At 40.2% G+C, this 16628-nt stretch overlaps 2 protein-coding genes across 3 annotated transcripts in view; both read right to left on the bottom strand.

The window, feature by feature from the left end:
* Positions 1–3514: 3514 nt before the first annotated feature.
* On the bottom strand, positions 3515–12145 carry HUS1 (HUS1 checkpoint clamp component). The gene is made up of 8 exons (XM_082752115.1): positions 11875–12145; positions 11465–11592; positions 10687–10863; positions 9966–10073; positions 8998–9072; positions 6877–6976; positions 6042–6173; positions 3515–5107 (listed from the first exon to the last, which is right to left on the bottom strand). Exons 1-8 carry the CDS (start codon positions 11924–11926, stop codon positions 5025–5027), a joined length of 855 nt encoding a protein of 284 aa, XP_082608241.1. The 5' UTR covers positions 11927–12145; the 3' UTR covers positions 3515–5024.
* A 3056-nt stretch (positions 12146–15201) lies between these two features.
* Positions 15202–16628, bottom strand: part of ICE1 (interactor of little elongation complex ELL subunit 1) — a 32542-nt gene continuing 31115 nt past the window's right edge. For both annotated transcript variants that reach the window (XM_082752900.1, XM_082752901.1), the window contains one exon: positions 15202–16060. In XM_082752900.1, the coding sequence (XP_082609026.1) occupies positions 15879–16060 (182 nt within the window). In that variant the 3' untranslated portion in view covers positions 15202–15878. The remainder of the gene's footprint in view (positions 16061–16628) is intronic.

Genomic DNA, 16628 nt, shown 5'->3' with positions numbered 1-16628 from the left:
GACCTCTGGGAAGACAAATGTTGCATGAGACAAGCACTTCACCTACAGTCCCAGACCCTTAAAAGAAGCTCTGGTTCCACTGTCTCAGAGCACTGGAAAACAAACAAACAAACAAAAAAACTGGTAACAGGGAGTCTGCTTTACCTTGCTAGCACAGTAACGTGGGCCCAAGGCTCCCACATTAGATCCAAGTGCTCTGCAACTTGTTAACCTTCAAAAACTACCACTAAGATTAATTTTGCTCTAGTGGAACTAAGTGCCCTCCATCATGCTAATATTTAGTCATGTGCTGAAATCACATGGGCTCACAGGCCCTGCAGATTAAACAGCTACAATTAGGTGGGTAGAAGTCCAGCCCTACCCCCCACAAATAAAAACAAAACTGCATGCAGATGGCATATTGATGTTTGTGTCTTGATCAGAAACTATAGAAGCTACTGAAAATTCAAACGTCATGATTGGAATTTGGAATTTATTTTCAGCTTCCAAAAGACAAGTCACAAACACAGCCTATAGAGAGGGGTCCTGTCCTGCTGGGAGACCACGTACCTGTTCTCAATGACTGAAAGCCAGATTTTACATATGGCATGAACCAGCATAACTCCACAGATTTCAGATGAACTAAACTAATTTATGCCAGCTGAGAACTGGCCACTATAATGAACAAGTATGCCCGAGGCACACAGAAGTCTCAGGCCTATGCACAAATTCTTCCATATTATGTCACAAAATTAAAAAGATCATTTCTTGAGTTGCTAGAATGCTTTTAGGTTCTTTGAGGAAATACTGAGATTTTTGACAATTTTGATCACTTTGAAAGTGGTAATTTTTTTCTAGCAATTACTGATAGTTATTTTGAATAAAATAAAGGCTGAAGTTGTTTCCAGATTTTGCTGAGAATGTTCTCACACGCCAGCACATGACTGGACTTCACTTAAAATACTTTAGATCTGAGTATGATAACTTTTAACATGTTTTGTAAAACAAAACTTTTGGTTTTTCCCTTTCTGTTCATTTTTGGAAAAGACTCCTGGCATTTGACTGATTATATTTAGGTGTCCTACAGTTTCCATTTCTGGAAGTTTACCTGATTCGTGAATATTAGAATAAATTACTTGGAGATCCTGCATGGCATCCTCCACAGTTATATGACACAAGAGTAAACCATACAAGCTCATATAGTACAGTCTAAGTCTAGCAAGTGTAAGAAAATCAACTAATTAGCCAACTACTTGTTACAAAACGTGAGGAAGTCCAACATTACTTTACTGAACTGCAATAAATTGTGCCCCTGACTGTCATCTATAGTACATCACGTGGTGACACAACTTGAATCAATTAATTCTATAAATTAAATACATCGGCCCTCACACCTAAGGAAAGAAGAGCCAAACATTTATGACACCAGCTTGAACATATTCACAGTTTATCCTGATTATTCACTGAGACTTGCCAGTGAATAAAGATGTCCCTGGGTAAATACATACAAAGCAAAGGCTAGAGTTTAGATTTACACCTCACTCAGAGAAGTTAAATGCACCAGAAATCTTTCGTGCATTTGTCATATATTGCACCCAGCCGTGTGGTACGAGTTTTTTCACTTTACTGAAGAAGCACTGAAGCACAGAGAGGCTTAAGTCCAGATCCTGTAACCTATTTAGCTGCTTCATCTCAGCTGAGTTCAGCATCTCCCAGGATCTGTGGCCTAAGTGATTTGACAGAGCAATTTCACAGCTCTCTACTACCCTCTGTTGTTTACTTTTTCAACAAAAATTTTGCTCTTTCTGAATTGCTGTGGCATTAGAAAAATTAATATTTGCAAACTCTTTTTCTAAATCGGAATAAAAACATGGATTGGCAGTGTAGAGTGTCTTCTGAAAATGAGAAAAACAAGAGAAAATTATAGGTAAGTTTTTGTACCAATGCACTGACACACACAAGCAAATGCTTTCTTGAAGGCAGAGAAGTTTTTGCTACCTACTTCAGCGAAGTTAAGGGTTTAGCTGATGGCTGCAGAAGTGTTGTTTAAAAGACCTGAGTAATGGCTGCAGAATTTAATCCTATTAATGTAAACAGGGAATCAAAATTCACAACATTGTAATAGGAAAATAACAAACAACGTGAACTTGGCTTAAATATTTCCTGGTGATCTCAAATGCCTAACTTGTAAGACAGAAGTCTGTTTTGGATGGTTACAGAAGGTGTCAGACGTATTCATTTTGCCAGACATTATTACTTTTTGCTTCAAATTTAGAGCCTGGCATGGATTAATGGAAGATAAAGAGAGTCAAAAATCAAATCAGGACTCATGAAGGGCCTGATCACCCAAGACATTTCATTCCACAGGAACACTATGTTTTCAAAGGTTCATTACCACTGAAAAAATAGTTAACTGTTTCATTTCAAAGGAATACTGGTTATTGAGTGTGATCACTGATCTACAAACATACTAATCTTTTATGCTAACTAAGCTAATGGAGATGATGAAAGAAAAAAGATTTCTGCCCAAGTTTCTTCTCACTTTGGATGGTGGGGTAATGTTTGACTGCACCCAATGTATATCAAATACTGGTGCTTAATCTGTACGGCCCAAGCCAATATATCCCTTCATTTACTGGAACACTGAAAGACACACAGCAAGGAACAGGCTCCAGAGACATCCACAGAATGCATTTTAAAAGATTCTGATTAATCTTGTGTTTTGTTTTGTTTTAAAGATCAAATAGTCTTGACAGGAATTCAGTTTTCAAAAGAGCCCAGTGTTTCCTCCTTTTGGAGGTGAAAACTCAATCATTTCATTTAAGAAAAACTGTAATTTAACAAGGCGCAGGTTGGGAAAGACACCCAGTAGACAAGGTCACCAAACGCTGTATGCTGAACAAATGAAAAGCTATATAAACATTTCACAAGATAAAACTAATTGTTATGCTTTTTGCTAGAATCCTCAATAATTATGGTAAAGCTGAACCTGGGCTATCACTTCATAGTGCAAAGACTTGTTGTCTATTTCTGGCTGGGGCTGCTTCCTCCTCCTGCAAACACCCTTCACACAGGTATTCAGATCTAGGGAGATTTACTACTGTACAGAACACTAACCAATAACACCTCATTACTTCCCGCCTGGTCTGCAGCTATCCGATGTCTCTTGTCTCTTGTGTTGGCAGAGGGATTGTATCTAAATACTGTACTCAGAAGATATAAGGTAAACAGGGTCCTGGACAATGTTTGCACACAAAAATTACAAGGCAATGATTTTCAAACTTGTCATACCTTAATTTGGTGTTCTAAGGCATTTTTCTAAGTACAAGCATGGGATAACATTCTACAAAAGAACTAGCCTCAGTTGGACTCCTTCCAGTAGATCTCTCTTTAAAACCGTTCCTCCTTGTCCTATTATTATCTGCCTGAGCAAAAAGTTGCTCTTCATTTTTTTTTTATAAGCCCCCTTGAAGTACTGAAAAGTTGCCATGAGGTCCCCACAGAAACTTTCCTTCTTCAGGCTGAACATCCCCAGCTCTTTCAGCCCTTCCCCATAGAAAAAAGGAAGCTAGCGACCCAAATCACAGTTCACCTGCAGAGGCCCGGATCTGTGCTGGATGTACAGTATTGCCTTCGGGCTGCTTTGGGCATTTGCCAGGGCTGCAGGACAAACTGCCTGCTCATTGTAACATAGGAGGCCTGCAGGCATCTCCCACTGGTTACCAGGGACTATGCTACCTAGATTTCTTTGTCTTTATCTAAACCTGCAGCAAGAAGTTCCCATGTGAACATCCTTTCTGTTGGAGGGATGTATGGAGTTGTTTTCTTTAAAAAAAAAAAAAAATCCCTTCCAGGGATTGGATCTGAATAGCATGTTGCACGCTGGTCAGAGGCCTGTTTGAATCTGCACAACCAGCACCTGAAGAGATGTAAGATTCTCTCTACTAGCCTCTCCTTCTTTATGTTAGTAGACTGTTAGATATTAGTCCTTTTTCTCCCCATTCTTATCTTCAACCTCTGATCTTTTCAAAGATTAAAAAACAATGTACAGGAAATCCAGCATGCATGCATCTTTAGACTTTTATAGTATGTAACAACAAAGCAATACTTGAAAACCATCATTAACTTCTCCTGGCAAGACTGCTTCTAAACTTCTCTTTACAGCTGCATGCCAGAGGAGTATTACTTCCCTACCCAAAAGCAACAATTCTTTATTAGTATCCCAGATCCATCACAAATACAAAAAGCTTCAATTCCGGATTATATGTTCCTACCTCCTACTGCAGTTGTAACTGAAATACATGGTCAAGACAGAAATCTCTTCTAAAGCATAATTCAGCTGTAGTTCATCTCAAATATCAGGATAACTAGAAAATTTATGTGAAGTCTTCTACTTTCAAACTTTTGTCACTGAAGCCAGAGATCTTGTAAAATTGCTTCTCAAGTGTGTCATACAGTGGACCTCAAAAATTATGGCTTAATGGTCATCTGATGCTCAGTGCTGCATAACCTTGAGTTAATACAAGCAGTGAATGCTTTCCTGACTGTACCATGTAGTAATATCAAACCTCAAGTTGTTTTCTTTTCTGAAGGAACAAGAACACAATCTGAATATCGACAAGCTAAATATCCCATTCGTCCAAATATTCCTAATAAAGAAAGAACAGCCCCCTTCCTTGCCCCTTCTGGAAGCTGACTTATGTACAGGCACCAATGTTAAGGAGATGAACACTTACACCTGAAATTTCACCAGATTCAATGACTCAACAGCACAAGTGTCAGTTGGTTAGAAAAACTGTATAAAGCGTGTATTTGACTAAATTGTTTGATTATGTCTTACATTTTACAAAATGAACAGTGATCCTTTTCCCCCACCTAACCCCATCTTATAGAGGGGGTACAGTAACATTTACAGAGCAAGCAGTCTATAATCAAAAAATAAGTGTCAGGAATTTATATACAACTCAAACAGGTAACACTGATAGTTCTTTTCCCCCTTTGTGGACAGAGCCTCTGGTTCGAAAATGACTGTGATTCTGAATCATTCAGGCAAGTGCTGGAATAAAATACTGAAGGGAAACATCCTCATGGAGCAAGATAAAGTGGACGATTCTCTTACTTACAATATCTGTAAAGAGAAAAAACACAAATCCAATTTGAAGTATGGCAAATACTTTAAAATGACATCCTCTACAGAACGCCACCATAAGAATACAATATTTCTACCATATCCGATACAGGATGCAATTTTAAAGTATATTTTGAAGTAAAGAGGATGACTAGGCATATCACCCAGTAGTATTAAAGTCCTTGAAGATCCATGAAGAATTATTAAGAGTCTATGGAAGTTCATAACAAAAAGGAAACATGTAATTTTAAGGCATGTAGTGCCCTGTAAGGCATGTAATATTTTAATTCGATGACTTAGTCTTCTCTGGGAAACTAAGTGCCTTAGCATCAGCACTAAACTATAATGCAGAGATGTTCTTAGGAGGTCAGAAGGCCTTGGGAAAGGCACAGTGAGTTATCAAAATAGAATATAAACCCTGCATGGCTTCTGCTTAGGAAGAACACACTGTTTCTACGGTTAGAAACATCTGCTGTGTAAAAAGCATTTTGTTATTAGAATTAATTTGGTGCTGGACATAAGAAAGCACATGAGGGAAACATTTTTTTAAAAAAAAGTCAGTAAATTCATTTTTCCGGTAGAAACTAAAGCTTGAAGAATTTCCAAAAAAATATTAACGTTCTTAAATACAACAGTTTAACTTCAAAACAAAGATGATAAAAAGGCACACATAACCGGTCAGTTCAGATATTCCAACTTGATACTTTTAAAAGGTCATGACAATGCTTTTTAGTGTTTGTTTTTTTTTCATCTCTTTCCAAAGCACATAAGGGTTGAAGCCCACTGACTAAAACCAAAAATATTAACAATTCTCAAGCACAGTAAAAATAGCCAAGTTTTAAAGTGACAAAAAGAGAGATGTTCTCCTATGACTACAAGGACAGCAAACCTCCTCTCCTTAACTGGAGTTTGCAAACAGAGCTGTTGAACTTACTGCACAAGGCTTTTGTGGGATTGACCTGCTGTCCAGCAAGCAGCTGCTGCAGCTTCTTGATGTCTATGCGTGCCTCAGCCATGCTTTCCAGATCTCTGTCTTGAGCAGAGCTTTGACATCCATCCTCTGATGCTGGAAGCAAAAGAACACATCACTTAGTCAAAACATCAGAAGGGATTTCAAAACCTGTAAGGACACACCTGACAATCACTGAACGGTTGATATTCAAAGGGACTGTTTTAGCAGCAACAGCAGTGCAAGGAAGCTAAAACCCAGTTTTTTTTACAGATTGTCAATGTTACTGGAAGAGATTCCCCACATAAATATGGAATAGACATTGGCCGCTTTCCTTTTTAAGGTTTCATTTCACGACTTCAAAGGACTTGATGCTATTTTGTAAGTGCTAAGAGAAGGTAAGTACTATTATCAGCATCACACTTACATAATGAGACCAAACAGTAGGCTCAGGGGAGACATTATTGCTCTCTGCAACTACCTCAGAGGAGTTTGTAGCAGGGTGGGAGTCAGTCTTTTTTCCCAAGCAACAAGCAGTAAGACAAAAGGAAATGGCCTCAAGTTGTACCAAGGGAGATTTATATTGGATATTAGGAAAAAATTCTTCACTGAAAGGGTTGTGAGGCATTGGAACAGGCTGCCCGGGGAAGTAGTTGAGTCACCAGCCCTGGAGGTATTCAAAAGACATGTAAATGTGCACAGGGACATGGTTTAGTGGTAGACCTGGCAGTGCTAGATTAACACTTGGATCTTTAAGGTCTTTTCCAATCTAAATGATTCTGTAAAACAGACGTAAGAGGTAAGAAACAAGGAAACTTACCCCAGGGAGGATTTCCCAAGTTTTTAAAATGTGTTGTTACAGATACCAAATCAGTTTCTATTTTCAAATTCATTTCTCCGTTCAAGTTTGCTTCAATCACCTGCAATACAATCAGTTTTAGGAAAGCCACTTCTGCACTGCAGAATTACAATGGAATAAAGTGCTCCTCTGTTCAAGCTTCCTGAAGCGCTTCAGTGCCTTCAAAAGCTCAATTGCACTTTTTGAACATGGTTCAAACATCCTAATGCTCAGCTACAAAATACATTTCTCATCATTCCTGTGTGAATGATCCCAGACCATCTTTCTGAAATTACAGCAAGAGAAATTCAATCTCTCTCCAATACTTTTAGAACAAGTACTGGCTTTGGAAAGTTCATGTGCTGGACAAAGGCTTTAGAAATAAAGAGACTGAAATTGTAGAAGATGAACATTACTGCATGCTCTTCCAGGTTTTCAACAAACAGAAAGACACATACACAGTCCATACGATACGCACAGAAAATGGGATGAACCAAGAGCTGATCTGCAGTTGCTTTCCCAGACTTAAAAACAGACAACAACTGCACCAGAGCAACAACTCCAAGCAGTACTATAGACTGCTAGAAATCCTGGAAAAATGCTGAAAGCCTTCAAATTCTATCCTGACAAAGTGTCCTACCAGAAGAAGATTATATATGATCTTACATGAATCCTAGGCAAATCAGAGGATTCCTAACACACATCTAAGCACTTCACTTCTGTGATAAGAAGAATTCTCAATAGTTTATAGAGGTTCACATGACAACCAGAATTACCCATGGAAGGGGAGATGCCCACAGATGAATGCTCCCACACAAGAACCACTTACTATTTGAAAGACCTTCTAAAAGCCATTTTTGTAGCTCTGATCTTGACCATATTTACTATCAGGATCTATGCATCTAGCATAAATATTTCTGACACTTGATGTTTTTGATATTTAATAACAGAAAAGCTTGTAGAGACACAAGTACTTTGCCATCTCCCTTAGAACTATCAAAACTATTTCCCAGAGATTTACTTACTTTTGACTATAAACATATTTTGGAGCATGAGGTAAGGAATTTAGGAACACGGTTATGCCAGTGTTAATATACTACCTCCTCTGAGTGTTGCTGCACACCAAAGATCAAACCCATCACACAGCTACCCTGTGTGCACTGCTTTGTTGTGTGTAATCATGTACACTGAGGATACGGGAGGGAAAGCACACTCTGAGTGCACCCAGAAGGCTTACAAAGGAGAAGAGTTTGAAATGCTTTACTCTTCTATTTGCATGATGATTGCCATTTGCAAAATTGCCAGAAAGCCATTGTTAGTTTCTCAACCCTTCCAAGCCTTGTAAGACTAAGACCTACCCAATTTCAAGATTCTCAGTTTATAAAAAAAAAAAAAGTCTATTTATAAACATTGTTACAAACATCCCCAAAGCAAACTATTCCAAAGCTCTATACCTACTTACTCCCTTTAATGCCAGTAAATTCTGGTGACTGAGAGCAATTAAATTAAAAAAAAAAAATCCCTTAAAAAGAAAAAATAAATCCCTTTTCACACCAACTGCAGCGTTTCTTCCAGTGGAAGGTCTACCTGCACTCCAGAAACCCAGGGTGGGCTGAAAGCTCACCATGTCAGAATCTAAAGCACAGGTTGACACCCATGAGCCACAAGAAGGATTTCCTCTAAATCATACCTCAAGTTCACCAAAAGGTCATTTCAACAGACACGTAACACAAGACTCACTTAATAGGCATTTCTTTAAAGAAATCACCTGGAAAGTCTCCAGCTAGCTTCATGAAAGACTACAATTTCTTTCCAGCTGTAAAGAGTGGCTTGCAGGAACACGGTATCATGTTCTTTCTGGAATTCAGTACAAAGAGCACCACATTCAATGAAGTCCAGGACAAGCTCTTCAGCGTCAGTCCTAAAATAAATCCCATCATTCTCTTCAACCCTTGCACAATCTTCAGGTACCTTTGGTTCAACATCTGACCCATCCAAAAATAAAATATAAGACAGGGGCACCAGTTTGGGCAACAGGGAAAAGTGCTACGTCCAAGATAAAATGACATCTGTAGGACAATGACTTGAAGTGTCTTAACTTACAATGCTATGGCTGAGATTCTTCATTCTCTCCACAACACTCTTCATTGTTTTCAGTGCTGGTAGGTAAATACTGACCTAGGAAGACACAAGAGCTGCATTCACACCGATATTTCATGTGTGAATTAGATGCAATGCCTTCATTTCTCCCTTCAGTCATACCCTTAGATTCCTGAGTTATGTACTGAGCGCACGAAGCACAATATTTAACTAAAATCTTTAAGTGTTTTAGGAACAGAACTCGTTCCCGTTATACCAACAGGGCATTACTCTAGCAATTGCTTCACACATACTATCCCAAGTCTGTGTTCAAAATAAAGCACAGACAATTTCTGCAGATCAGATTCTCACAGGAACCCGCTAAAAGTTAGTATAGCCAATCAGTTTTGAAACTGCATCAGTGTCAACCTGAAATAACAGAATACAATGCATAGTTTCTACTGTGCCATATGTCTTCAAAATTGAAATAATCTTAGCTGTAGAGGTAACATACATCCCTAACCTCAAACAGTAACTCATTTGCACAAAGACCTTTCCTTGCAATTCTGCTAAAAGTCAAAAAGGATATAGAATGAATATATAAAAAACAAGAAGAAACACATATACATTCAACTCTGCCAGGTAGGCCATGAATTACAAATATAACAGATTATTTGGGCTACTTGGTACCTAAGCAGTTGATTATATGAAGTAATCATATGTGTGTTTTATGCTCCTGTCTAAAGCTATGCAAGTCCTTTGCTCCTTCCCTGTCCCACCCTGAATATCACAGCAACAATCAGTAACTACCTGCTCTGTTTTCAGAGGTTCTGAGCTCTTTTTGTCAAGACGGAAGCCATGTGCCCTCTCCAAGCATCTAGCTTCCATCCTTCCCTTTTCTGCTCCATCTCCTCTCCAAAACCCACTGGCTGTATACTCCACCACAGTAGCCACCTCCCCACTCCACAGTGAATATAAAAACAGAGGCTTACATCAAAGTCCGGCACCCTGGGCTCTCTGAAGTCATTCCATAATCTTCTGGGAATAACCTTCACAGGAATGTCATGTGTCACAATCCTACTGCTGCTTGATAAGGATGGCTTGAGGGAGAGAGGATGCTCTTGAAGTTAAAAACAGGACTTGAATTCTGCATCCAAGTTTTTCAGATCCAGTCTAGGAAATACTAGAACCAAGTGCCTCAGACACCCGGTTCCAATTTTCCACAGGTCCCCTATTACGCAGGCTTCGCTTTTGAGTAAGGATGAAATTGCAAGTCATGGCTATTTATGTGCTATCCTTCAAGTTAAACAGGGAAGATGTGTTAAAACCAACAAAAAATCTGAAGTGCAGTTTGAAATTGAATAGCATGACAAGCAAAAACAAAACAAAGAGCCAAAAAATACACTTAAACCTCCTGCACCTACAGGCTCCAATGAGAAGGCAATCATCCACAGAAAATTTAGAGGGTGAATAGAGAAAAGGTAGCAGGTGACAAAGACATTATAAAAAGATGTCTCAATCACATGGTTTTCATTCTTCTTCCACATCTTCCTTGTCTTTTGGAAAATACAAAGCTGGTTCTGCGCGCTACCAACCATGATGGCAGGAAATGCCAGTAAAATGGAAAACAGGAAGATTTTTCTTTCTTTAGTTTTATAGAGTTACACCAAAGCTTTTACTTAATAATGATGATAAAAGCATTGTTGCACTTACTAGCTCCACAGAAACTTTGAGACAAGGACAGTGTTTGTTAGTCAACTTGATCTTCACTGCCTTAGCACTCTGAGCAGTTTTTAATGCTCTCGACAGGTTCTCAGGTGTGAGCTCTAAATAGATTTCATTGTGATCCGCAGCCACTCCTTCCATCTGAAACTCGTCAAAGAAATTCCCCTGCAAGTTTTAAAAGTTGTGAAATAAAGCAAATTTAAAAAAAAAAAAAAAAAAAAAAAGGAAAGGAAAGAAAGAAAGGAAAGAAAAAAAGAAAGAAAAAAAAGCAAATGAAGTGGGGCAAGTTTGACTTAGCAGACCTTATCTTTAGAAGCACATGCTTACAGCAGGTTTCCTCTGCCCAGCACCATGTGCAGGAATCAATACAGGCTGTGTAAGGATGAAGGCCCATTTCTTCAGAGCTAAACCCATTAACTTCAGACCCTGCCCTAACACACGTAGGTTGTCAAAACATGGGGTATTAGGGATGAGTTATGCTCAACTATTTCCAGTTCTGGGCAGGATCTTGTGGGCCAGCACACACTGAAGCCTTACAAAGACGTGACAACCCAGGAACAGTGGTGTCTAGCCCGAAACACTGGGCCTGCACAACTAAAAGGCAGTCTTGCAAAACAGAGCACCTTGAGAGACCTGAGACACCTCGGGTAAGGGCTGTAGTTGGAATCAACACTGTGTAGAAAGGACCCAACTGAATGCTCTGGTTTGCAGTGACGTGGTTTTTGTGTTTTTTTTTTTTTTTTTTTTTTAACTCCCCCAGGCTTACCTGGCACAGCTCGCACCACATGCTGACCCCTCCATTTGCCACCTTATCGCAGAGGATAAAGTAGAGCTTGTCCGCGGTGAGCCGCAGCGTGCAGGTCTTCGCCAACCTGGCAATGGTGTTAACGACGCCTGCGGAGGGAAGGGGAAATACTACAGCACAAACTGCTTTGCTGGCAGGGGGATAAACCCTTAATCCCCAAAATCACATCTGATACCAGAAAATCCCAGAAACGCCGAGGGGATGAGGGGGAAGAAAGCGACCTCACGCTGCCCCCCCCCCCGCACCCCCGCTGGATGGAGCCACGGCCTGGGCCTCAGCGCGTCTGCAAAGGGGGCCGGCGCACACAGCCCTCCCTCCTCCTCCTCGCCGGGTGAGGCTGGCCGAGGCACCGCCGAGCCCGACACACTCACGGCTGAAGTTGTTGAGGCAGGCGAGATCCACGATCTTAGCCCGAAAACGCATGGCAGCACTCCCCGTCCCCCCGCCGCCGCCGCCCGCCTCCGGCAGCGCGGCCCAAGGCGGGGCCCAGGCGGCCCCCGGCGCGGCTGACGCGAGGGGCGGGGGGAAGGAGGGCTCGGTGCTCGCCACAGCTCGGCATGCCCCTGACAAAGCTGTGAATCCAAATATCTGGGTGGTTTCTCAGCCCTGTTGTCTTTGAGGGGTTTTCTTCAACGCCCTGCAGCAGAAAATAGGGGTAACCCCAGCCTCGCGCCCTGCCGTGGAAGGGCCGGGCTCAGGCTCTGCCTCTAGGGGTGTTCCTAAACTTAAGTGATCACAAGGGAAACAAGCAACAGTCGTGGAAGGAAGTAGTAACCCTAAACATAATCCTAACCAGAAATGTAACTCTAAACTTAATCCCCTTAATTTAAACCTGAACCCTAACCCAAAACCTCAATGTTATCTGAAACCCTAAACCTAACTGTAAATCCTAACCCTGAAACTAACATTTAACTTAATGGCTAACCCTAAACTTAAGCCTAAAACTAACCTAGGACACTAAAGCTAAAACTAAACCTAACACTAACTCAAACCCTAACCTCAACTCTAGCCACTAATCCTAACCCTTACACCTAAACCTAATCCTAACCCTAGCCTGAACCCAAATGCCTAACCCTAACCCCAAACCCTAATGCTAAATGTAAACCTACACCTAAACATAACCCAAAACACCAAACCTATCCATAACGCTTAAGCCTAACCCTAACCCAGGACACTAACCCAAGCCACACACTACTGGCTAAACCTAATCCTAACCCCAGCTCAATCCTAACCCTAACTGTAAACCTAAGCCTAACTAAACCCTAGCTAAGCCCGAACCCTAACCCTAGACCTGAATCCTAACAGTAGAACTAAACCTAAACCCCAACCTCAACCCTAATGGCTCACCCTAACCATAACAGAATCAATCACAGAATGGTTGAGGTTGGAAGGGGCCTCTGGATGTCATCTAGTTCAACCTCCCTGTTCAAGCAACCTAGAGCACATTGCACAGGATCACATCCAGGTGAGGTTTGAATATCTCTTGTCTGATAATTCCAACCTGGTTCAGCCTTGAAGCTGAAGTTTTCTCAAAACAGGATTTTTACTGTTTTCATCACCTAATGGGTTTGTTGCTCCTAGTGCATCCCCTAAAGGTATTCAGGCTCCTGTTTACAGCTCTGGGTGGTGAGGAAGCAATTAGTGCCCAGCTTCTAGGCAGAACTGTTAACTCTTTCCTTGCAGAGCAGATAAGGCAGAGCACGGCAAAGTGGTTAACCCGTTCCTCACACACACAGTTCAGTGCACGTGAAGACCCGGAAGGTTTCTTCAATCTCAGTTCAATGGATGCAGATGCTGCTGTCCCCATACATAGGTCTAGCCTGCGGTGAGGCTGAATACGTATTCCAGAGATATAGATACACACACCAAGTCAGCCACAGTAGACCAACGCAGAGAGAGTCGTGCCTCTACAAGGAAACACGAACAGCATTCATATAAATACGAACACAGACTGTGAAGCCATTTTTCCCCCTTTCATCAGGATTAAAGTTTCCTGTTGAAAACATACACAAACCTTCACTCTCTAGATTTACACACAAAATACATTCACAGACCTTTCAAATATTAACACGGGTTTTAAGTCTGTCAAATAATCATGACTTATCTGTTACCTTAAAAGCTGGTTGATTAAACTCTTTAAGACTCAAAATGGAATTTTAGAAAGCATGCATTTTTTAATTGCAGCACTGAACACACAGGGGGATTACTCCACCTAGTGTATGCACGAGTTGCTCAACAACAAAGGCTATATGCAATCAGAATACACACATTCAGTATCTTTCCAAGAAATAACTAACATATTTATACTACTTCTCAGAACTCATTAAAATATGTAAACATCCCTAACACATGTGCATTTGTCTCTACTGGTGGTCTTTCGGGGTCTTCTGGTGGTCAATGATAGTCTTCCTCACTGCTTTCACTAGTTAAACCCAGTTCTTGCACAAGCTTTCTTATCTGTGTTCTTTCTGACCTTATTGTTTCAACTTAGGCATGCATACTAACCTAAGTCATTTACACATCCAAGGACATATGCATTGCACGAGTTTCTCACCTAATCTTCTGAAATATCCTCCAGGCCTGGGTCATCCTGCCCCCCATTTTGAAACACAAGTCTGTATGATAAAGCTGACTAATTATGCAAGTAAGGTAGCACCAGAGATATGCAGTTCTATCTAACTATACATAGCAAAGGCTTGACCTATCTGTTCATAAAACATTTCAGATTTGACTCCATTGTTCTATTAGGGAAAAAAATACAAAACAAAACAAAACAAACAAACAAACAAAATTTGTTCTTTTGGCTCAGTATCAGTCAAGTCATCAGCTCAGACCTTGGGTGTTTCCAGATGCAGGTCTCCTCTTACTCACCAGTTTGAAGGTCATTAGCAAATTACATGTATACACAGGACTCAAATTAACAGGAGAATAATGCTTTGTCTTTCTTTTTATTAAACTGTCTTTATGTCAACCCATGAGTTCTTGCACTTCAATCTCTTGTAATTCTATCTCTTATCCCACTGTGGGGGTGGTGGCGGTGGTGTGCCTGCAGAGTTGAACCACAATAATCAGAGAGAGACTTTTCTCAGTATGGTGGATCTGAGTGCACCAACAGGCCTTAATTGCACTGATGAGCGTCACTGTGGATCTTCGTCCACCTGCCTCTGACCTGATCTCCTCAAATCAACACTACAGTTATTTCTACTTCAGCCTCCTAGATTGACCTTTTAACCTCTTTCTTCCTGATACCAGTCTAAACCTCCCCTGGTGCAACTTGAGGCTTGTGTCTAAATTTCATGTAGATACATCAGGCATTGGTACAACAGGCAATACCTAAAGCTGTGCATACTCTCTGTTGAAGACAGCAGTATCTAGTCAAGCAGAACTGCAAGAAGGGGAGGACTTTTCTTTCTTTAATGAGAAATTAAGTGTGCTGCAAGGCAGACCCTCAAAGAATCATGAGCTCTATCAACAAGAGCTGGGAGCATGCAGGTCAAGAAAGAACTGGGAAACTGCTGAGAGGAGCAAGAAACAACCTGGTCCTCAGGTGCCAAAAAGTTACAAGAACAAGAAGACACTGTGAAGTGCTTGCTGCAACTGACAATCCTATTGAAACCTGTGTTCAAAATGTAGTACTTAAGCTAGAAACAGTTTTCTCGGTGTGTTATTTAAAAAGACAAACAAGAACACAATGGTGTTTGCTTCTTTTATTACGAAAGATATAAAAATGCAGAGTGTAGTGAATCTATCCTTAGAAATTGAAACTTTTTCAGGACCAACATTCTATTTACATATACAAAATTCCCCAAGTGGAACAATATCAAATGTAAAAAACACATTATCAGAATATACCACATATTTACAAGTTCAGAGCTTTCATATCTCTGTTACTATAAATGCAGTTGTTACACAAGAGGTCAATTCCAACATGCTTTACGCAAGTATTTTAAATTAAGCAGATGAGACTACTCAAGTAAAATAAAACAAACTGGGCAAAGCTCTGCTATCTGAACAACTACTTTATACATACATACAGTACAAAATAACAGAGCCAAGTTTTCAGCCAGCCTTTATCTTCTGTTGTAGCAAAATGCTCATGCTCCAAGTTGATTGAAGAAAAACAACAGAAATAGCTACTGGTTGTTATTGAGATCAAACTAGAAACCTCTCAAGAATCAAAAACATACTGGCTTTCAGATCACTGATGAGTCGTTAGTAAAAGCAAGCATTTGTATTCCTTTTAAAATTCTCCCCTCAAACAGAAAATACAAACAAAATAGTTAAGCCACCACTTTGTATTGTTTTTAACTGGAACCAATTACTGCTTAGTAAAATAAGGCACTTCTTCCTTCAGACCAATACATTTCCTTAGGTTTTAGTGTAGCTCCATTTTACACAGAGAAGTGATTTCAGCTAAGCCACTTGTGACAGCAGAAGGGATGCTGTTAAGAACTGTTGCTCTCCAAGCATTGATGGCTTCAACGATACCTACTGGATTGCTTGAACCCAAGTCACACAGTGAGTATATGGCTGCCAGCTGCACGCCCCAGGGAACATCTGCAAAAAGTTAAAACAAATCAGCTTCTAGAAATTTGAATATACAATAATTCTGAGAAGAAACATGAAGCTAAAGAAAACATTAGTTCAAGAACTGGAATACAAACATTTATTTTGGGGATGTCTAAAATGTGAAAGTAGTAAGAAGACAATCTTAACAAAAATTCTGTAGCATTTCATTTTATAATAGCATTTTCCAGTTTTCTGATTTCAGAGGATTTTCAGTATTCAAAGGGCAAAAAAGATTTGAGTATTCAGTGATTTTACTCTAGTTCTAGTCCCACCTGATCAAGATGGTATGAAAATAGTCAGGTTTACACAAAGACTGAGACAGACACTTAAAGATGCATCCCTTCCACTTACATGGAAAAGCCTGAGATTGAAAGGCAGAGTAGCTAAAGGAGTGGTTCAAAACAACTCCCTAGCATCAACCCATGCTTCACTGCAAAATTTACTTAATATGCAGAATAATTTAGCAATGCTTTTTTTTGCCTCACTTTCTCTCAGGAATTTAGAACATCTTGCAGGCCCCTGTCTCCCAATACAACAATCTTGCTAGTAGCAAACC

Source organism: Aythya marila, assembly GCF_965140915.1.
Source record: "Aythya marila genome assembly, chromosome: 2".
Lineage (NCBI taxonomy): Eukaryota > Metazoa > Chordata > Aves > Anseriformes > Anatidae > Aythya > Aythya marila.
Note: the sequence above shows the minus strand (reverse complement) of the source record. Positions and strands in the feature narration are given on the sequence as shown.